At 39.2% G+C, this 22,408-nt stretch overlaps 1 protein-coding gene across 5 annotated transcripts in view; it reads left to right on the top strand.

The window, feature by feature from the left end:
• HELZ (helicase with zinc finger) overlaps positions 1 to 22,408 on the top strand; it is a 159,765-nt gene that overhangs the window by 26,504 nt on the left and 110,853 nt on the right. For all 5 annotated transcript variants that reach the window (XM_019466466.2, XM_019466462.2, XM_019466464.2 and 2 more), the window contains 7 exons: positions 8,367 to 8,491; positions 11,342 to 11,398; positions 16,528 to 16,579; positions 17,943 to 18,018; positions 20,086 to 20,284; positions 20,730 to 20,837; positions 21,889 to 22,186. In XM_019466466.2, the coding sequence (XP_019322011.2) occupies positions 8,367 to 8,491; positions 11,342 to 11,398; positions 16,528 to 16,579; positions 17,943 to 18,018; positions 20,086 to 20,284; positions 20,730 to 20,837; positions 21,889 to 22,186 (915 nt within the window). The remainder of the gene's footprint in view (positions 1 to 8,366; positions 8,492 to 11,341; positions 11,399 to 16,527; positions 16,580 to 17,942; positions 18,019 to 20,085; positions 20,285 to 20,729; positions 20,838 to 21,888; positions 22,187 to 22,408) is intronic.

The raw sequence follows: 22,408 nt of genomic DNA, 5'->3' as shown, positions 1-22,408 counted from the left end.
AAACTTTTAAAAGTATTAACTGTTCTTGTTGTAAACCTTAAAAACTATCTGACATACTCCTGTGGCATATTGGACATAATTTAACCATTCACTGAAGAATGTGAACGCCCTTTAACAAAATCTTTACTATCTCTGGACATTTAAAATTACCCACAACAACAACAAAAAATAAAATTACCAGGGAGCCAGATAACAATAAGTCAGATAATGTAGAGGAATATGAAGAAGGGAATCATTTCCCCTTTTTATCCCATCTGAAGAAATCATGGTTATTACCTTGCTGTATCTTTGGTATCTTTCTCTATAGTGATAAACACAAATGCCTAAAATATGTAGATAGGGGTTTTCCTTTAAAAATTAAAAAAGATTCATGTGATCAGTACAAAGCAGATTGCTTTCTTACATACCAACAGATCATAGATAGGTGTCTTTCTTTTTTTAAATTTCTGTTTTTATTTATTTTTTTAAAGTTTATTTATTTATTTTGAGAGAGAGAGACATAGCGAGCGGGGAAGGGGCAGAGAGAGAGAGAGAGAGAGGGAGAGAGGATCCCAAGCAGCCTCCGTACCGTCAGTGCAGAGCCTGATGTGGGGCTTGAACTCACGAACCGTGAGATTATGATGTGAGCCAAGAGCAAGAGTCGGACACTGGACCGACTGAGCCACCTGGGTACCTGTCATGGATATCTTTCTAAGTTTCTCCAGTTCCAATTACTGCTTAATATTCCATACTATAAATTTTTTCCTATTTCCTCAAAACTTCTCCTATCGGTAGGCATTCAGGTGGTTCTTGTGTCCTCGTTTGTCATTATAATCCATCCTGTAATAAAAACATATTCTTCTTTAGTGTTGCTAGTTTCTGTAGGATAGTCTTAAAAGTTGGATGTCTGGGTTAAAATTGTATACTTACAGTTTTAACAGACGCTGTCAGATTAGTTCAGATGCACACACCCACCAGCAGCACATGCGTATGGCCCTGCCGTATAATTACACTGACAGTGGAACCTGCCAGTCTTGATGTTTTGCCAACCGCACGTGTGAGAAATGGACACTCTTTCTTTAATTTTCACTCCCTTGAGGATTAGTGAGGTGGAATACGGTCTTCTCATTTTGGAGACGTACAGAGTCCCAGAAGGTTAAATGGTTTGTGAGAAGTCACAGGACAGTAAATGCTATTGGTGAAGGAGCATACGGAAAAGGTTGCATTTTTCTGTTGTTTCATTTAGCAGGTTTTTAAAAAAAAATTTTTTTTTAACGTTTATTTATTTTTGAGACAGAGAGACACAGAGCATGAACGGGGGAGGGTCAGAGAGAGGGAGACACAGAATCTGAAACAGGCTCCAGGCTCTGAGCTGTCAGCACAGAGCCCGACGTGGGGCTCGAACTCACGGACCGCGAGATCATGACCTGAGCTGAAGTCGGACGCTTAACCGACTGAGCCACCCAGGCGCCCCTCATTTAGCAGTTTTAAAGTTAGATACTACTTTACAACTACTGAATTACTAAAATAAGTGTTTAGCAATCTTTTGGAGGCGATGGATATGTTTATATGTTTACTACCTGCATTGTGATGATAGTAACATGCGTGAATACATATATACAAACTCACCAGATTGTATACCAATCACACCTCTATGATGTTGGGGGAAAAAAGTTTAACCAATGTCTAGGATAAAGTTGTAATGAAATAAATATACTCTTGTGTTGGTGGAGTATGAAGCAGAATGCAGCTAGGTAATATATTTATACCCTTCGACCCACTAATCTCATTTCTGGGATGCTATCCCAAGTAAATAATCCAAAAGAAAGAAGAAATTGTATGTGGAATGGTGTTCATTGCAGTGCTGTGTGTAAAAGTGAAAAATCAGTTAGCTTCCAGTAATGGAGGAGTTAGTTCTTTTAATGAAATTCTACGCATTCCTTGTTACCATCTATGTGGTACGGAGGCACATGGAAAATGCTTACTAAGATGCCAGAGCAGTGTATGTAGTTGTTCACTTGAAACAGACATTCGGGAAGATTAGCCAAGTTTATATGTATGTATTGCTAGTTGTAGAGTTCTGCTATTAGATGAATTTTTTTTTTCCTTTTTCAACTTTTGGTAACATTATGTAAAATAAAATACCATGGTCAGGCAGTGAGTGAGTAATAAAAAGCAAGTCAAGAACCCCAGTCTGTTAATTATTACACTACTTTGTAATGCCGGAGAACTGTTCGTATCCTAGCGGCCCCAACCTTAGGTTTGCCGTCGTAAGTATTATGTAATACAGTATATCTTTTTTTTTTTTTTTAAGTTTATTTATCTATTTTGAGAGAGCACGAGCAGAGGAAGGGCAGAGAGAGAGAGGGAGACAGAGGATCCCAAGCAGACAGCGTGGAGCCCCATGCGAGACTCTGTGCCATGAACTGGGAGATCCTGACCTGAGCTGAAATGAGAGTCGGACACCTAACTGACTGAGCCATATTGTTGTGACATCTGTTCCCTTACCGTGAGGCTGTCAGTTTGCATTCCTTGCAACTCTCAACGTGCCCTGTTGTAGCTACCTCCTCCCCCTTTCCATTTGCTGCTTCTGACCTTCTGATTTCACTTTCTCAGACAGGGTTAGGAAAGCAGGCAGGCAGTCTTGGTTATAGAATTAAAAAACATGAAAAGTTGTTTTGTATTATGAAGAAATTAAAATACATAGGAAAATAGAACAGATAGTTTAATAAGCATTCATATTCTCAGATTGTAACATTTGACCATATTCACTTTTTTCTGACACATTTAAAAATAATGCGAGGCATCGTGATATTTACCCCTAGCCACGTTAGTATTCATCTCTAAAAAATAAGGCTATAAATGCATAACCACAATGTTATTATTATTAACAAATAAAATGGGCAGTAATTCCCTGTGGTTTTGTGAGGCTGAGCCTCGCTTTGGGCTCTGTGCTGGCAGTGCAGAGCCTGTTTGGGATTCTCTCTCTCCCTCTGTCTCTCTGCCCTTCCCCTCATGCTGTCTTTGCCTCTCACAAAATAAATAAATTTTAAAAAATCGACAGTAATTCCCTAATATTACCGAAAACCCGCTCTCTAATCAAATTTACTTGGTTGTCCCCAAAATATTTTTTATGGCTGATTTATTTCCAAGCCAAGAACTAAATTAGAATCATAATTTTTTTTTAAAGTTTACTTATTTTGAGGGAGAGTGTGAGCACATCCTACCTGGGGAGGGAAGGACGGAGTGGGAGAGAGAATCCCAAGCAGGCTTTGTGCTGTCAGCGCAGAGCCTGATGTAAGGCTTGATCTCACGAACCGTGAAATCATGACCTAATCCGAAATCAAGAGTGGGGTGCTTAACTGACTGAGCCACCCAGGCGCCCTGCCTTTTCTTTTTATTGATGATTTCCTTTGGCGGTGCAAAAGCTTTTTATTTTGGTGTAGTCCCAATAGTTTACTTTTGCTTTTGTTTCTCTTGCCTGAAGAGACCTAGAAAAATGTTGCTGAGGCTGATGTCAAAGAGATTACTGCCTGTGTTTTCTTCCAACAGTTTTATGGTTTCACTTCTTTTAGGTATTTAATCCATTTTGAGTTTGTTTTTGTGTATGGTGTAAGACAATGGTCCAGTTTCATTCTTTTGCATGTAGCTGTCCAGTTTTCCCAACACCATTTACAGAAGAGACTCTGTTTTCCCCATTGTATATTCTTGCCTCCTTTGGTATACATTGAACATTTTGGAAAAATACCTTGATTAGGCCTAGCATTTCAATAAGAGATTTAATTAGTTAATGTTTATTTTTGAAAGAGAGAGTGTGAGCAGGGAGGGGCAGAGAGGGAGACAGAGGATCCAAAGTGGGCTCTGTGCTGACAGTCGCGAGGTCACTGCGGGGCTTGAACTCACGAACCCTGAGATCATGACCTGAGCCAAAGTCGGACGGACACTCAACTGACAACTGACCCAGCCACCCAAAGATTTTAAAAATAACTAAGGACTTGATGAAACACCCTGATATGGTGTTGTGACTGAAAACATACAGAATCCTACCACTTACTGTACTTAAGGCTTGTTTTATTTTTTTCAACGTTTTATTTATTTATTTATTTTTTTTATTTTTGGGACAGAGAGAGACAGAGCATGAACGGGGGAGGGGCAGAGAGAGAGGGAGACACAGAATCGGAAACAGGCTCCAGGCTCCGAGCCATCAGCCCAGAGCCTGACGCGGGGCTCGAACTCACGGACTGCGAGATCGTGACCTGGCTGAAGTCGGACGCTTAACCGACTGCGCCACCCAGGCGAAGGCTTGTTTTAAATCACCTTTCTCACTGTATGTAATTTAAAGAAGGGGAATTACATTTTAATTGTTGATTGTCTCCTTTTGATAGCCAGAGGCTATTTTGTGGAAACAGTTGAATGACTGTTCCTTTAATATTAGTTTCTGGTCTAAAATATTTCAAGTAATACATATTACAGAAACTAAAGATAAAGAAGGAGTAGAGACCTGAGTATAGCAGCAGAGGTAAGACTTTCAGGTCTCCTCCTTGGTAACTCAGTGGACAGGAAGGAGTGGTTCAGCTTGGGAACAGTTGTGTGCTTACGGTAAAATCTTACAGATAGTTGGTGGGAAGAGAATTTTTCTGCAAGGCGTTGTAACATATTTACAATTGCTCAAGATTAGATTACACTTTTTTTTTTAAATCTTTCCTTAGTTTATTTATTTATTTTGAGAGAGAGCGAGCACAGGCAGGGGAGGGGCAGAGAGAAGGAGAGACAGAATCTCAAGCAGGATCTGCACTGTCAGCACAGAGCCTAATGCGGGGCTCGAACCCATGGACCACAAGATCATGACCTGAGCTGAGATCAAGAGTCGGACACTCAACTGACTGAACCACCCAGGCGTCCCGATTACACTTTTTAAAAATGAATTTCACTTAAGAAATTTTTATGTATTTTTGAGAGAGAAAGCACAAACGGGGGAGGGGCAGAAAGAGAGGGGGACAGAGGATCCGAAGCGGGTGACAGCAATGAGCCTGATATGGGGCTCAAATTCACGAACTGTGAGATCATGACCTGAGCTGAATGTGGACACACAACTGACTGAGCCACCCAGGTGCCCCTAGATTACATTCTTAATGTTCTCTCTTTTGGCAAGTTCAATTATTATAGCTAAGGCAAGTTTAATAATACATGAGGCTGTATTTTGTTTTCTTTCAAGCCTTTTCAAGATATTACAGATAATAAGGGACCAGGTTGGCATATTGCAGTTTAATCTCGTTATACAAAAGCAGGAGAGTTTTTTATGTATAATTGTTGACTGTTTTTTTGCGACAGTTCTTTATGTGGGATCCTGCAAGACAAACTGCGTTGCATTTTAGGGCAACAGTTAGAAAAAAGTACATCAGTACTGATTCTTGTCTAAAAAAGGAAGAGAAAGAAAAAAAGGAAACGTAATTTTGATAAGTATTGAGGCCTTCAAACATGAGTGCAATGCAAGAGCTTTTGCACAGTAAAATTCAGCAAATACCTTGTATGAAACTAAATATCTATAAAAGGCTTTGTAAAATATCATGTGATTTAATATTCTTTAAACATGACATAATCACCTGAAGTTGAAATATTCTTACATATTTTTCGTTTTCCTGAAACATTCTTCAGCTTTTGACAACTAGTTTCTTAGGACCCAATTACTGGAAAGGAACTAGGATATTTCCTTAGCAGCACTCAGTACTGCTTTATAATTTTTACAAGGGGAGGGTAACATCTAGGGGACTCTTACGAGGAGACTGCTACTTGACATAATTAACACAGTTAATCTTTACTGTAGCCTTATTAGGTAGCTCCCGTCACCTCCATTTTACAGGGGAGGAAGCAGGCTTAGCGAAGGTAAATAGTTCAGCCCTTAGTAGGACTGACTTTTCTTCAGAGCATTATATTTGCAGTGGATTATTTGATCCTTACCCGTTTCTGTTTTACAGGTGACCACACTGAGGGCCAGAGAGCTAAAGTGCCTTTGCCAACGGTCCTATTCGTTTTCAAATATAATTTATTGTCCAATTGCCATACAGCACCCAGTGCTCAGCCCAACAAGTGCCCTCCTTAGTGCCCATTCCTCCCTTCCCCCGCCCCCACCGCCACCGTCCACCCTCAGTTTGTTTTCTGTATTTAAGGGCGTCTTGTGGTTTGCCTCCCTCACTCCCAATGGTCCTAATTGAATAGTTTTAGGAATAGTAAGAGCTGAGGGAGACATAGACTTGCTGGGGAATCTTACAAGATGTTCAAGATATTCTTCACGATACTCTGTTGGAGTTAACCACTTATAGGAATTACCCAGGGACAGTTGAGTAGATTTGTAATGTGGAGGCAGCAAGACAACAGGTTGGCCCGCACTAGAAGTCATTGAATGAAAGCTTAACTACAGAGAGACTGCAACTTTCAATTTAGTAATCTGCTTTAATAAAACTATAGGCATAAGGATGTTTATTCCAGTGTTAGTTTCAATAGTTAAAAATTGGAATTGTTCTGGAGCCAGGGAGTAGTGAAATAAATTGATAAATCTACTTGATGGAACACTGGATGGACCATAACATGATAAACACAAACCCTCAGAACACGGAAGATCTTGAATATGTGAAGGGGAGATAAAGCAGAATACAGACTGTTATGTTTATATCAGTTATAATCATGTAAAAATTATGTAAATATTGATAAAAATTAGAAGAGAGTGTAAGTAAGTGAACACAGTCTGTTTAGTTGAGTGATGGACCTATGGGGAATTTTTATGTAGAGTTTTATTAGTGTTGTTATAATGTTATTTGTTGTAATGGAAAAATTGAACAATATAACGAGAAGATATGTTCAGTACAACCAAAATAAATACATCATGAGCAGACCTGGTAGACTTTAAATATGTAGTATATAGGGGCGCCTGGGTGGCGCAGTCGGTTAAGCGTCCGACTTCAGCCAGGTCACGATCTCGCGGTCCGTGAGTTCGAGCCCCGCGTCAGGCTCTGGGCTGATGGCTCGGAGCCTGGAGCCTGTTTCCGATTCTGTGTCTCCCTCTCTCTCTGCCCCTCCCCCGTTCATGCTCTGTCTCTCTCTGTCCCAAAAATAAATAAAAAAAATAAATAAATAAAATAAAATATGTAGTATATTATACTGATCCTTAAACATTTCCTTGGAAATAATTAGAAAAAAATGCAGTTTCCAAAATATTTTATTCCAGCAAATTATTTTCTTGCAAAGGAAGCTAAAGTGTGTACAAACTAAAAATAGAGTCTTGGACTTAGCAGTGAAGAGAAAGATACAGATTGTTTTACTAGTTGAGCCGTTACAGTTGCTGTGAGAAATCATCTCCAATGACGTGGCATAAAAATGAGTATATTCTGTATTGTTCTAAATATGTGCTCTTGTGATTGTATTAAATCTGGAAACACTTGCAGGCAATTTGATTAGCATTTGCTATGGCCATGTGACATTTGGGTTCTTAGTTAATCTTGCTGGTTTTGATGAAAGCGATTTCTTACCTGCTTAGGAATACCACCTGTTGAGTTTTGTAGTTTCTGTTCTTATGCATTTTAAGTGTCACTGTGGAAAATGTGGAAATTTTATTCAGAGAATGTTTCTGCCATTTAATATCCCTCATTTACCCAGCTGTCATAGGTTGGACGGTATTTTTCACTCGAGAGAGAGCTTTGAGGTTAATTCTGCCTGTGATTCTTGGTGTGATCCTACTGATCGTAGGCTGGAGTGAGTTAGATATGTGGACTGTCTTATGTTCTTTCATTAATTTATTATTTTTTTTTAAATTATTTATTTATTTTTAGAGAGATAGGGCACACGAGCAGAGGAGGGGCAGAGAGAGAGAGAGGGAGAGAGAATCCCAAGCAGGCTCCATGCTGTCAGCTCTGAGCCTGACATGGGCCTTGATCCCATGAACTGTGAGATCATGACTTGAGCCAAAATCAAGAGTTGGATGCCTAACCGACTGAGCCACCCAGGTCCCTCTGTTCTTGTCTTTATGCATGTCTTGGACAGAACGGAAACATCACTGCTTTCCTCTAGTACTTGAATTTTTTTTTTTTAAAGTTTTTATTTATTTTGAAAGAGAGCAGGCAAGGGGCAGAGAGAAAAGGAGAGAGAGAATCCCAAGCAGACCCTGAGCTCTCAGCACGAAGCCCAACGTGGGGCTCAAACCCACGAGCACAAGATCATGACCTGAGCTGAAATCAAGAGTTGGACGCTTAACCGACTGAGCCACCCAGGCGCCCCTTGAAGTTGTTCTTTTAGCCTATAAGTAGTCATCCTTGTGATAGTGTGCTAACATTTTAATCAGGAAAATGGATGTATCGAATGTTACGTGGTTAATGCTGGCTATTTCTTCCTGACAGTGCTGGGGGAAGGCCTGGCCACGGGAGATGGTGCCTTCCAGGCAGTGCTTTGCTGCATGCAGCTGAAAGGAAAGCTCCAGCCTGTATCCAACATTCTTGCCAAGTCGCTGACAGGAGAGTCCCTGGTATGTTGATGAGCTCCGATTCTGAATGTCCGAAACAGATCCATTCATTTAACTCCTAAGGCGTGTGGTGGGAAGAAGCAGTTCAGTCTGTGCTTTCCTCTTACTTCCTCCTATTGGAAATCAAAGTTTCTGTTCAACAAACTGATGTTTAATCATTGTATTCTTGTAGTAGTTTGTGATACTATATATAAGAATTGCAGGTACTTTTTAAAAACTGTGAAACTATAAAATAATGATTTTCTTTAAAGATTTATTTTTTTTTAAGATTTTTTTTTTTTTTTAATATTTATTTTTGAGAGAGAGAGAGCGAGCGTGAGCAGGGGAAGGCAGAGAGAAGGGGAGACATAGAATCCTAAGTAGGCTCCAGGCTCTGAGCACAGAGCACAGAGCCCAATGTAGGGCTTGAACTCATGAACCATGAGATCATGACTTGAGCTGAAGTCAGATGCTTAACCAACTGAGCCACCCAGGCACCCCAGATTTTTTTTATTTTTAAGTAATTTCTGTATCCAGTGTTGGGCTCCAACTCATAACCCCAAGATCAAAAGTCACCTGCTGCACTGAGCAAGCCAGCTAGGCACCCCCAGATGATTTTCTTTAAAGATATAATTTAATAAAACCTGGGAATATTTGGGGGATGATTCATTTCATTTCATTTCATTTCATTTCATTCCATTCCATTCCATTCCATTCCATTCCATTCCATTCCATTTTTTTTTTTTTCATTTTTTTTTTTTAACGTTTTATTTATTTTTGAGACAGAGAGAGACAGAGCATGAACAGGGGAGGGGCAGAGAGAGAGGGAGACACAGAATCTGAAGCGGGCTCCAGGCTCTGAGCTGTCAGCACAGAGCCCGACACGGGGCTCGAACTCACGGACTGCGAGATCATGACCTGACCCAAAGTCGGCCGCTTAACCGACTGAGCCACCCAGGCGCCCCTCATTTCATTTTTTAAGTAAGCCCTAGGCTCAATGTGGGGCTTGAACTGTGAGATCAAGAGTCATGTGCTGTATGGATTGAGTCAGCCAGGCTCACCCCTTATTTTGGGGTTTTAAAATGCCTCTGTCAACTTGTGATTATACAGGGTTCTTAAATCCAATCATTTGTTTTATAAAATGTTTAAATTTATCTAAAGTAAGAATTCTATTTCTGAAGATGTTCATGTGTGTAAGTTAATATTCCACTCTGACCATTCTGATGGAATGATCTAATTCTATTCAGACTTTGGGATAAATTTTATTTTTAAGTTTGTTTATTTTGAAAGAAAGAGCTCACACATGAGCAGGGGAGGGGCAGAGAGAGAGGGAGACACATATAATCCCAAGCAGGCTCCGTGCTATCAGCACAAAGCCTGACACGGGGCTTGATCTCACAGATGGTGAGATCATGACCTGAGCCAAAATCAAGAGTCTGACGCTTAACAAACGGAGCCACCCAGCCACTCAGGATAAATTTTTTATGTAGCATTTTCTAGAGTTTTTGTTTGGTTTTGGTTGAGATAATTGAAAGACAGCATTTTGGAACTTTAGAGTTGCCAATGTATAGAAATTGGAAGAAATAGTTTAAAACTTTGTTTCATCAGTTGGTTACCGTTATAAAATTTGTGGATATTTCTGAGAAATCAGTGCAAAACAGTGAAAGCCAGCATGAATTCTCTCTACCTCATTTAGTCATCTGAATCGATACAGATTGTGAAAATCTGGAGCAAAGTTGTGTTTTCACTGCAGATAAATATATTTGGCTGGGAAAAAAAAGAAATTAGGAAAGTACTTGGTATACTGCTGAGTATAATGTAATGACCCATCTCAGGAGGTAATAGAGTTTTTTTCTGAGGGATTACTGTGCAGTGAATTGTTTAATTGGTTTAACATTGGTTTTTGATTTCACCAAATTTACAAGTGGATATAAAGCTAAACTGTATTACTAATCCAGCAAAGTTGTGTAGGTATTTAGTTCTAAATAGATGATAAAGAATATATCTATTATTAAGGTAATTCTATCCTTTTAAAAACATTTTTTGTTTAGTTTTTATTTATTGACTTTTTAATTTACATCCAAGTTTGTTAGCATGTAGTGCAACAGTGATGTCAGGAGTAGTTTCCTTAATGCCCCTGACCCATTTAGCCCATCCCCCCTCCCACAACCCCTCCGGCAACCCTCTGCTTGTTTTCTATATTTAAGAGTCTCTTATGTTTTGTCCCCCTTCTTGTTTTTATATTCTTTTTGCTTCCTTTCCCTTATGTTCATCTAAGGTAATTCTATCCTTAAGGAAGTTTTCTGTATAAGTTTAGCATATTACACAGTTTAACCTGTGGGTAGAAGTATTTGCTTTTATATCTAAGTGAAATTTGAACTTCAGAAGAGTGAACATTTTGCCTGTTTTTCTTCAACTGCTTTATTAATGAACTATTTTTAAAGTGCTGTGATCATTTTATGTGAATCTGAGTCACGGGTAACTGATCGAGTTCACCATTTTTTAAATACAAGTCCATTAGTTTTAGGGGGTAAAAAGCTCAAAAAAAGTTTAGGTTTATTTTTCTTTTTGCTCATGGAATCTTGCTTTCTGGTGATGCCCATTGTGAATACTTTATTGAATTGATTTTAAACTCATACAAGGTGAATACAGTGTTTTATTAGCCACACTGTATATTTTGTCCTGTTAACTTTTTTTAACCTCCCTTGTAGCTGGTTAGCTTTATTATAACTAATGGTAGTGGGTTGGCAGATGAGGATAATATTGTCTTTTTACAGATAAACCTTAGAAACAGCGGAGGAATTGACTTACGCCCTCAGAGCAAAGAACTAATATACTAACTAGGTTTTGCCTTTTTTCATTCACCTTTTTCAGAATGGGATGGTAACAAAAGATTTGACAAGACTGAAAACACTTCTCACAGAAACAGAGGTAAGATTATTTCAGTGGATTTCTTTGAAAAGAGTTTAACTCAATCTGGCTAGTAAGTGTTCTGTATTAACATTAGAAAATCTTTGGGCATCGGCCAAGAACAAGGCTACAGGTGGGGTAGTGGATCCCCTTGGCCTTCTTCTGTAGCCCAGCTTGGTCACATCCCAGGAACCCTGCTGCTTCTCATGTTTCCTCTGAACCTCGGGTCTTCCATTCCTAATTCTTGTTAGTAGTCTGTGGCCAACAAATGGAAGGATGGTTGGGAAATTTTAGTGCTTAAATATGTCTGGCTGTTAAGAAAACACTGTCATTAAAAATGTCAAGCCTTTTTTTTTCCTTTTTTTTTATGTTTCCCTTTTTTTTTTTTTTTTAAGTTCATTTATTTTGAGGGAGAGAGAGGGAGTAGGGGAGGGGCAGAGAGAGAGAGAGAGAGAGAGAGAGAGAGAGAGAGAGAGAATATCCCAAGCAGGCTCCATGCTGCCAGTGCAGAGATTGATGCAGGGGTCAAACTTGTGAACCTCAAGATCATGACCTGAGGCGAAGCCAAGCATTGGACACTTTACCAACTGAGGTACCCAGGCGCCCCTCAAGCACCCCCCCCCCCTTTTTTTTTTTAACCAACCAAAGAAGTGTGTGATTTAAGGACTGTTTTTAGGGAATAGAGGTTAGGAGATGGAAATAATGTGTATCAGGGTAAATGGTGAACAAAAATGTGCTCTGATGAAGCACTTGAAGGGCATGTGGAAGGCCAGGGGACAGCAGGGGTATGTATTAGGCCCATAGCTTTGTAAGTCTCAAATTTCTCTTCCTCATATAGACACATAAAAGTGTTTTTATGTCCCATTTTATTTATCATTATTTTCAAAATGTTTATTTAAAAACAAACAGGGGATGGTCAGAGAGAGAGGGAGACAGAAGATTCCAATCAGGCTCTGTGCTGACAGCGGTGAGCTCAATGCTAGGCTCGAACTCACGAACCGTGAGATCATGACCTGAGCTGAAGTCGGATGCTCAATTGACTGAGCCACCCTGGCTCCCCTTAGATGTCTCATTTTAAAACCAGCCATTTTTGTCAGCTTTTATCTTAAATGGAAGCCATGTAAAGTGATTGATTGGCTTATTTATTTAAAAAAATTGGCATGTACTATGTGTGAGGTCTTGTGCTTGGTGCTAGGAATACAGACACCTGTGGTCTGGGAGGTTAAAGTCTAGGGTAGGAGACAGAGATCAAATAAATTAATTAAACAGCTATAGGTATAATTCACATTGAGGAAAGTGGTATGAGGGAAAGAAATAAGCCTTCTGTGATGGAAAAATAACTGGATTGGGTGGTCCGAGGCTGAGACAGCTGAGCAAGGAATTGAGGATTAAGAAGGTGCCAGTGTCATGGAGATTGAGACGGAGGGCGCTGCAGACAGTCGGAAGATGAGCAGAAGCGCAGGTGTAAACCTTGACCTCCTGTAGATTACTTTCCTGTTCCAAATCTAGTAACACGTCACACATACCAACAAATAAGCAGAGAAGACCGTCATGATTCGCATAAGCTGAATAAAGATACTGTTTGTTTTGCTACGGTTAGATAGGCTTTAAAGAAAATGTCATTTTCTTTGTCTTATTGTGAATTAACTGAAAATCAGTAACCTCTAATTAACTTAAAAGCCATTTCCTTTCTTGTGTATATGTAGCTTTGTGAATTTCTAAGGATTAAAGGAAGACAGTTAAAATGTTTTAGACTTTTAACATGAGAATGTAAAATAAGATGACTTTAATCATTTTATTAAGTTTTGGCTTTCTTGTTTTTTATTGCCTTAATTGAATTACTAGCTTTATACCTGATAATCAAGCACAGAGATATATATGTTACGTATTTGTATATATATGAATTTTTATTTTTAATATTTATAATCCTGTCACATGTAAGGCCACAAACATCACTTTGGGTCTTGTTTTGCGACTGTACTTTTGAAAGAAGTGACCTAAATGTTGTTTCTAATCAACTTTCCTAGTTAACCAAAGTAGTATTCTTTTTGACTAATGAACTGATATTATTAAAAAAAAAAATCCATCTAAGAAAAGCTAACAAACAAAGGACCCTTATTTATGATTGTGCATGACATATGTAAAAATAGAAACAATTTGTTATTTAAAGATTGGGCTTAGCTGGTATTGAACTTGAAGTGCTAGTGGATGGAGATAAAGGCATGGAGCTCAAGGCTGACTAACGGGAACAAAAAGAGTATGTTTCTAGTAAGATTTCCAATGTCAAAAATCAATAGATTTGATTGTAAATTTATAGAAGTTGTAGCAATATGAAATTTGTCTGCTTTCCCTGAAGGTGTCAGTACAAACTGCGTGCAGATCGTAAGCTAATTGACATTGGCCTTCTGCTTCGGGTCTGAGCAAATAAAAAGGTGTTCAAAAAAAAAAACCAAACAACCCGGGGCACCTGAGTGGCTCAGGCTGTTGGGCATCCAACTCGTGATTTTGGCTCAGTGGGTTGTGAGATTGAGCCCCGCTTTGGGCTCTGTGCAGAGAGTGGAGCCTGTATGGGATTCTCTCTCCCTCTCTCCCTCTCTCCCTCTCTCCCTCTCTCCCTCTCTCCCTCTCTCCCTCTCTCCCTCTCTCCCTCTCTCCCTCTCCCTCCCTCTCTCCCTCTCTCCCTCTCTCCCTCTCTCCCTCTCTCTCCCCCTCTCTCCCCCTCTCTCCCTCTCGCTCTCTCCCCATTTGCCTCTCTCCCTTGCTCTCATGCTCTTTCTGTCTAAAATAATAAAAGGAAAAACAAGTAAAAAAACCCAACCCAAACACAACACATTGGAACCTGAGAGCTTTGGTGGCCAGATACGCAGCCCAGGCCGAGCTTCTGCGCCAGCAGATGTGTCTTTCGCTAGACCCTGCCAGCCTGAGAGCTGGGGTGTCAGCACAGACGCGCCCGCTCATTTGCACATCATGGCAGGTGCTGACTCGTGAAACACACCATGTATTTTTCCCTTCTAACATTTAGAAATGCTTTCAGCTTTATTAAAGGACTAAAACATTTTATTCCCGTTTTTTTCCTTGCATATCTGGTAAATTTTATTTTAATAAATATTTTAGAGGAGGTATTTTAAATTTATGATTGAAGTGAATTTTTAGGTTTTATATTTGTAAATTTGATGTAGATGAAATCATATTAAAAGCTAGTGTGGGATTATGGCACTTAGATCCGGCTTGTAGAATGTAAAGAGATCTTTTAATGTATCTTCTTTGTGAGCATAGAAGCTTTACAATGTGAACAATTACTTCCAATTTAGCTTATATATTCTGATATTCAGACCTCATTTTGCAAAAAGAATGGGTTATCTTTAAAAACTTTTTAGTAAGTTGTTTGAGAATCAAGTTTCTACCTTCCTGTAGAAACAGTATCATAGTGACTTAGTTCCAGTCCAACCTAAAAGGTCCAATTTAATTAACCACATATAGGCTATAGTGATACTGTTTTGGTTATATCTAATTAGCATTTAGACGACATTCTTTTTTTTTTTTTTTTTTTTTTTTTAACGTTTATTTACTTTTGAGACAGAGAGAGAGCATGAATGGGGGAGGGTCAGAGAGAGAGGGAGACACAGAATCTGAAACAGGCTCCAGGCTCTGAGCTGTCAGCACAGAGCCCGACGCGGGGCTCGAACTCACAGACCGCGAGATCATGACCTGAGCCGAAGTCAGACGCTTAGCCGACTGAGCCACCCAGGCGCCCTAGACGACATTCTTTGTATGGTACAAAACATTCCAAATTTCATCTTGGGGTACCATGTCCTCTGATTCAGCTCAACATTTACTGAGCACCTGTGCTGTTGAAGGTGTTCTGGGTTTTGGAAAGCTGAGATAGCTATGGAAAGCAATCTGTTGGGGCCAGTCCGAGATGCAGGTAGCTAATGTACCTGCAGGGCGGGCTGCCTGTGGTCAGGAAGTGCTGGAGCGGAAGCGCAAGCAGGAAAACGAGATGAGCAGTCTGCGGGGAGACCAGGAAGGCAGGAATATGGGGGCTGAGATTAAAGGATGGGGTGTTGGTACAGGGTAAGATTGGTGGTCATTTGGTTCAGGGGCAGATGAGGGCCTTAACCAGGACAGTGGCAGTGGGAGTAGAGTAGGAGACACACGGGAGAGTCGTTCTAGACCTAGTTGGTCAAGATTTGGAGACTGCTCAGTGGGACAGAAGGCAGTTCAAGACGGCTTTTGGAATTTGAGCCTTGCTCTCTTTGTGGATGTGGATCCATTAACTGGAGGAGCAACTGAAGGAGGATGAGATTTGGGATAAAGATGATGCATTTGGTTTGGATATATTTGTTTAAAGTGCTTGGATGATCATCAGTGCATCCCCCCATCTCCTCCATCCCGTGCTTACTGGGCACCCATTATGTTCCCAGTCCTCTGTGAGGTGTGGGAATGCAGAAAGGCACTTGTAGGCTGTTGGCAGTGGATCTGTATGTGGCTGACAGAATGATCCAGCACATAAAATGCTGTCGAATAGTTAAGAAAAATAAGAAAACGTGCTATGGCTGGCACTTAACTTGAACTGGGGGGTGTAGAATTTAGAGGCAAATTAGAGCCAGAGGAGCAGACTGGGGAGTTACGTGCACCAAGGGAGTCAGGAAATCCAGGAAATCAGCGTGATGGGTCCTCAGCTCCATCATGGGACGAAGGCTCATCCTGGAGTGAGGGGGACTTGGCAGGATGTGCCCCAGGCCCCAGAGTGGTGGCACTGTACCCCATGCAGGAGAAAAGGCCCCTCGCTAGCTGGTCTTTCTCTGGGTGTTAGCAAGAGGAGAGTGAAATGAGTAAGTGGGATGGAGGTGCTCCTCCTTTGGGTTCAGAACTGGGGATGTACACTTTTTTGTTTTGCTACCAGGTAATTTTTGTATAGGGAATCTCTTATCAGTTTCCTTGATGAGGGCCACATAAGTACTTCTTTTCCATATTTAAACGTAGTTTAATGTAGAGCAGAGATGGAAGCAAAAGATATTGTTTATTAACATTAAAATTTCTAAGTATTCAAACTCAGCCTTTTTGAGAAATGTTGAAAATGTCCAAGTTTAATACAACTCAGTTGGGTATTTCTTATTATAAGAACATTTTCATTTGAAAAATTTCAGACAGCAACTAGTAACGTCCTGTCTGGATATCACGTGGAAGGCTTGGAAGGGGGTAAGTACCAAATTCTGTGTTACTTCCTAGCTGTAATTCCAGGCATTGCTTTTTTGTTGATTACTGGGAGGACATTTACGGAGTTGTGGTACATGTAAGTGGAGGTGTCAGGAGAGGATATAAAAATTTAATTCTAAGAAGTAGGTGCGGACGAAGCAGTTGTTTTACTGGCCCCTTTCTGTAGCGGCGTGGAGTAATGGAGGTAGGAGGTATCCTTTTCTTGCCTCCACGTAGCTCCAAACGTAAACCTCATCGTTAGCAATGTCGAGTTGCTACATTCTGCACTAGAGGGAAGCCTTCTTTCTCTCTCTGTCCCAGGCCAGTCCAGTTCTTACTTTTTGGAAGTCCCGATCTCGGTAAGCTGAGTTGTTCCAGCCACGGTTAAAATCCATGAGCTGCTCTTCTCTTGCCCCACAACAGGGGAAGGGGACCGACATTCATCGAGCGCTTGCTGGGTACTATGTACTCGGTGGCTTTCACAAAAACATGTATTGGCTTCTCCCATCATTTTGAGAGGTGATGAGACTGGTGTTTATTAAAGTTCAGTGATTTTCCCAGTCACACAGCTGGAAAGGGATGAAACGCAGCTTTAAACTCAGCCTGGCTGAATATCTTTGTTGTTGCCGTTGTTGGGGTGTGGGCACAGTGATTTGTGAGGGAATAGAAAATGGCTGTAAGGTCCTTAAATTTTTGCTGCTGCTCAACCTCTACTGCTCTAGCCTTTTCTCTCTTAAGCCTTATTTCCTTGGTTTATTTGGAATCTTTTACCCAAACGAATCAAACCTCATTGTCTTCAGAAGTAAACAAATGTTATTTTTTAGCTCCTACCTCAGAAGTCAACTTTTTGAACTTGATTTCGCTTGTAAAAAAGGCTTACTTTATATGATTACATGTGTCAGACAAACCCTAAGGAGCATGGGTGATAATGGGTAACTTTTTACCCAGTATGCAGTATTGAATTTGCTCTAAAAATTTCCTTCCAGGATGCAGTAATTTTCTCATTCCTGAAATAATTCCTGATAGAGACGCATCTTAAGAAATGACTTAAGAAATGACAAGCATGCCAACCTTTCCCCTGTCAGTTGTTAGGGAAGAGACTGCATTGGAAACCTGTCCACCAGTTGCTAGGACAGAGTCAGGGTCATCGACTTGATTTCGCTGTTGGGTAACTACTTCAGTGATTTGAAGTTTCATGTGGTTAATTGAATTTCACTCATTTGATTGGTAGAGGCAAGTATGTCATGTCCTTTTTACATCATCTGGGATGATGTGTGTGGAGGGTTTATAGTATTTCTTACACATGAAAATATCAGAATTATTAGCAAGCCTCAAATGATACGACTATATCCTGATTACTCTCTAGGATCTTGTAATGGTTGGCATTTCCGCCCACCACCTAGGGGAATCACAAGCAGCGAGGAATATACTTTGTGTAAAAGGTAACGTGAATTTTTTTTTTAAACCAATGACATGTCTTTATTCAAAGGATAGATAATTTTCCTTCACTTTCTGAAAAGCAGTAATTCCAATCTAAAGAAGATAATATGTGAAGGAAGAAGTATAATGATTGAGTTAAGTGGTTTATTTTCAACTGGAAACAGAAGCCATAATGGTTATTATCATTAAATAAGAAAAGTCAAAGCCAGACCACTGAGCCTTCTATTAATTACAAACAACAGTGATCTAAATGGGGATTGTTAAGACTTGGTGTAGAAGTCTTTTATAAAACCAGTTGAATTATTAGGACTGAATTTAATTCTGGTCTCTTATTTATGTGAAATTTACCTAACTTTTGGTGATTGAAATTGAAATGATACAAACTGAAGTAGAGCATAAAGTAGATGAAGAAATTTTAAATTATTTTAATAACTTTTCTAAAAAAATATCTATTATCTTCATGTTATCCTTCTATATAATTTACGAGTAATTTCTATTTGAAGGGCTAACCTTTCAAAATAGTTATTAAGCTGGACAGAATTATTGCAGTCACGTTTTGAAAGGTTCTTTTTGTAAGAACTAGTAACTAGTGCTATTTTAGAAATAAAGTCTCATTACTATAGATTGTTTTTGGTAATGAAGAAAACTGGATATGTAGTTTTGATGATTGAATAGTTAAGATATCAGATATGATTTTATGTAGAAATAAAGAAACGAAGTAGTAAACTGCAGAAATCCTGGTGGCATCCTGTCGTAGGAGAGGAAAAACACAGTTGTATGCAGAGGAAATGGGAGAAAATTTAAGGCCAGGAGAGACTATCAGCCTCTAATATATTTAAAGAAATAATTTAAAACAAAGCAATAGAAAGACAAATATTTGGCTTATTAAGATCTACTTAAGAGAAACAAATGCATGATTTTAAATGTATCTTAAAAAACGTAAGAACTTAATAGTATAATTAAATTCAAGAACTTGATGTATCATCAAGAAAAGCTTTAAATACAGTCATCTTTCAAATAGGGTGAACCGTTTGATAATTTACATCGTGTTGTGGTTCGTTTTGTATTTCTTATGGCCTGTATTTTTTTCAGTTGAAGAATTATCCATAATATAACACCTCTCATCTCTATTTTGCTCTTTATAGTTTAATTTTCATTTTTTCTCTCAGAAGATCTTTTTTTAATTTTTTGACGTTTCAATGGTTTAAAAATTGGCTAGGCCCCGAATTTTGCACGGTATTTAAAACTTTAAAAAAATACCAATATTCAGAGTTTTGCCTTTTTATGTGTTTTGACCACCGAATTATTGTCAGTTGAATTTTCTGAGTCATAAACACTGTGAAACCATTAACTCTTGTCCTTTAAAGTGAACGTTTATGAATTTACCATTGAAGAATTTAACCTATTGAATTAATTGTGATTCTAATATAAAACTTTTATTCTTAATTTATTCAAAACTTCAAGCAAATGAATAGAGTCCAGTATTTTCAATGAAATATAGGTTAATAGTCCTAGAGAAAAGGGTAAAGGCTTTACGTTCGAAGGTGAGGAATAGAACCCTTAAGGTTATACTTTAATGATACAGTAACATTTTTTTCCGAATGAAATTCTTAGTATGTGGAGCATTTTTCTTGAGGAGAATATCATTTTGGGAAGTAGGGCATTCCTGTGTTTGATGCACCGATCCACTTGCTGTCAGTGTTGCTTTAGGAAAATTCTGCTCTAAGAAGAGTTGTCCAAACAGAGTTGTTACATCATGAAGGAGACTGCCGTTTCGATGTTGGTTTTGTGGGTGCGGGGTGGTTATGACTGGTTATGTTTCGCTTTGGCACCCCCTTATTCCAAAACAGGGATCACTGAGTCTGGGAAGTTGCCGTAGCGATTAACTGTTATAAATGTTCGTGAAACCTCTTCTCCCTCCTCCGTGCAAGTCAGTGTGATAAATATGGCCTTTCAGGAGATGAAGTTTTGTTTTTGTTATTGAAGAGTCGAAGGGCAAAGGATGGAAGTTTGTATTCTAAATGGTCCAACAAAGTGTATGATGAAACAGTCTTTCCTATTTTACTTAGATTTTTAGAACAAGGCATCTGTAGGTACGGTGCCCAGTGTACTTCAGCGCACTCCCAGGAAGAACTAGCAGAATGGCAGAAACGATACGCCTCGCGGCTGATAAAATTGAAACAGCAAAACGAGAATAAACAGCTCTCAGGCAGTTACATGGAGACCTTGATAGAAAAGTGGATGAATTCATTATCTCCTGAGAAAGTGGTGAGGAAAATAAACTGCATTGTTTTGTTTTGTTTGAAACAATGACTTTGTTTGAGTCTTGACTTTATTTTGTGCTATATTTTGGTTTATTTCCTTATCCTCTATATGAAGAACTCGATTCTTGATGAAGTGTTTTTGTAGCAAAATCAGACTCTTTTGCTAAAATAAAGAGCAGAGCCAAGGCATTTGTTTGGAGATTTGCAGGTATTGTATGAACCTTCTTCGTTCAGGGAGTGTTTACTGCCATTTTGTTGTCCTTAATTTTTTTATGTCTCGTCTAAGCTTTATTATATTTTGTTCTTATAAAATTAATGTGTAAAATGTCTTGCTTTGTCAACAGTTCCATCCACATCTTCACCGTGGATATTTATTTATTTACCATGCCAAAAGTTTTGTTTGTGCTTTTAGGAATAAAAACGTTACACCAGTTGTTGTCTCTTTTCAGCTTAGCGAATGTATAGAGGGAGTAAAAGTAGAGCATCATCCTGATCTGTCGGTTACTGTCAACACCAAAAAGTCTCACCAGACATGGACCTTTGCTCTTACTTGTAAGGTATGAATTTTGTGTTAATCGAAGAATGTAATTTTTTTTCGATGTGCTTAAAGCTTCCCTGACCTTTAAATCCCTGTGTGAGACCATTGAAAATGTTTTCATCTAAATAGATTCTTAAGTAGGTTATGTATTGTGCTAAAGTGTATTTCTGTATTCCCTTAAAGGTATACTTTTTTTAGATTTTGAGATAAAGGTCTTTGTAGATATTTAGATGTTTGCTAATTTATTAATTTGATCAAGAGGTCTTTGATACATTGTCTTCCAAAGTCGGAACATAGGATGGGGTTCGTGGCTCAGAATTAACTATTTAAAAATCGAATTGTTTAATCTGGCAGTTCTAAGATATTTAAACAGTAGCAACTTGTTTGCATAATTGATTTGATGAAATCATAGATTCTGTAATAATGGGTTTTTAATACGAGACGTTTTCTGCAGTGCTTTCCATCTTGAATATAGTACTCAAAGTTTTAGAATAAAGCAAAGTCAAACTTTTCTCTGAACGTGTGCAGTGGAAAAGTTTTGTGTGCTTTTTGGTGGCATTTCTTTTACTGTTCCATCCGCATCTTGGGATGAAAAATCTGGGAACATTGAGCTTCGGCCTTGAACCCAATCCGTTGCCTTCAGAGGTAACTGCCCCCCTGTGAAGACTTCCTACTTAAAGCTGGATAAAACTTTTTTAGGCCAAAGGTACGGAAAGTTGGAGTTCGGTGGTCATACAGGGTGATAGCTTTCACCGCAAAGAAAGATGAGTGCGTCATGGGAAGAGCAGGGTGGTTAGAGATGTCGGATAAATCTGTCGTTTTTAAAAATTTTCAGCTTTGCTGAGGTATCAGTGACATCATAAATATATGATCTTAACAACTGATTTTTGTTTTAAACCGTTCTGATTTTTTCTCAAATGGCTTGTGAGTACAGTTTGTATTTTTAACGTAGTCTCTTAGAAGCGTGGGAAAGTAAAAGTCCCTGATGGGAATATTTTTATTGAAGAACCCGATGACAGTTGGACTTTGCACCCCCTTGTACTCAATGAATTCCTTTGCCTTCCTTGCAGCCTGCAAGAATGCTGTGTCGGGTAGCGTTGCTCTATGATGCACATCGTCCTCATTTTAGTATCATTGCAATATCTGCCGGAGATAGCACTACCCAGGTATCACAGGAAGTCCCAGAGAACTGTCAAGAATGGATAGGAGGGAAGATGGCCCAAAATGGATTAGATCATTACGTGTATAAAGTCGGGATAGCATTTAACACAGAAATCTTTGGAACTTTTCGCCAAACCATAGTTTTCGACTTTGGATTGGAACCAGTGCTCATGCAAAGAGTAATGATTGATGCGGCTTCTACAGAAGGTAATATTTAGACTTTCCCCCCCGATACAGTGTATTAAAAGGCACTATAATGGCAGTATTAAAAGATACGTATTAGCCTCTAAATATTTCCTGGATAGGGAATGAACGATAAGGCAAAAAAAAAAAAAAAAAAAAAGTCCCAAAGCAATTGACTCATTTATTGGGTAATGAGATGAGAATGGTTCCTATTATGCTCTGTTCTCTTTATGGAGTCATTAGGCA

Source organism: Panthera pardus, unplaced genomic scaffold (genome assembly GCF_024362965.1).
Source record: "Panthera pardus isolate Hobbes unplaced genomic scaffold, ASM2436296v1 HiC_scaffold_3, whole genome shotgun sequence".
Lineage (NCBI taxonomy): Eukaryota > Metazoa > Chordata > Mammalia > Carnivora > Felidae > Panthera > Panthera pardus.
Note: the sequence above shows the minus strand (reverse complement) of the source record. Positions and strands in the feature narration are given on the sequence as shown.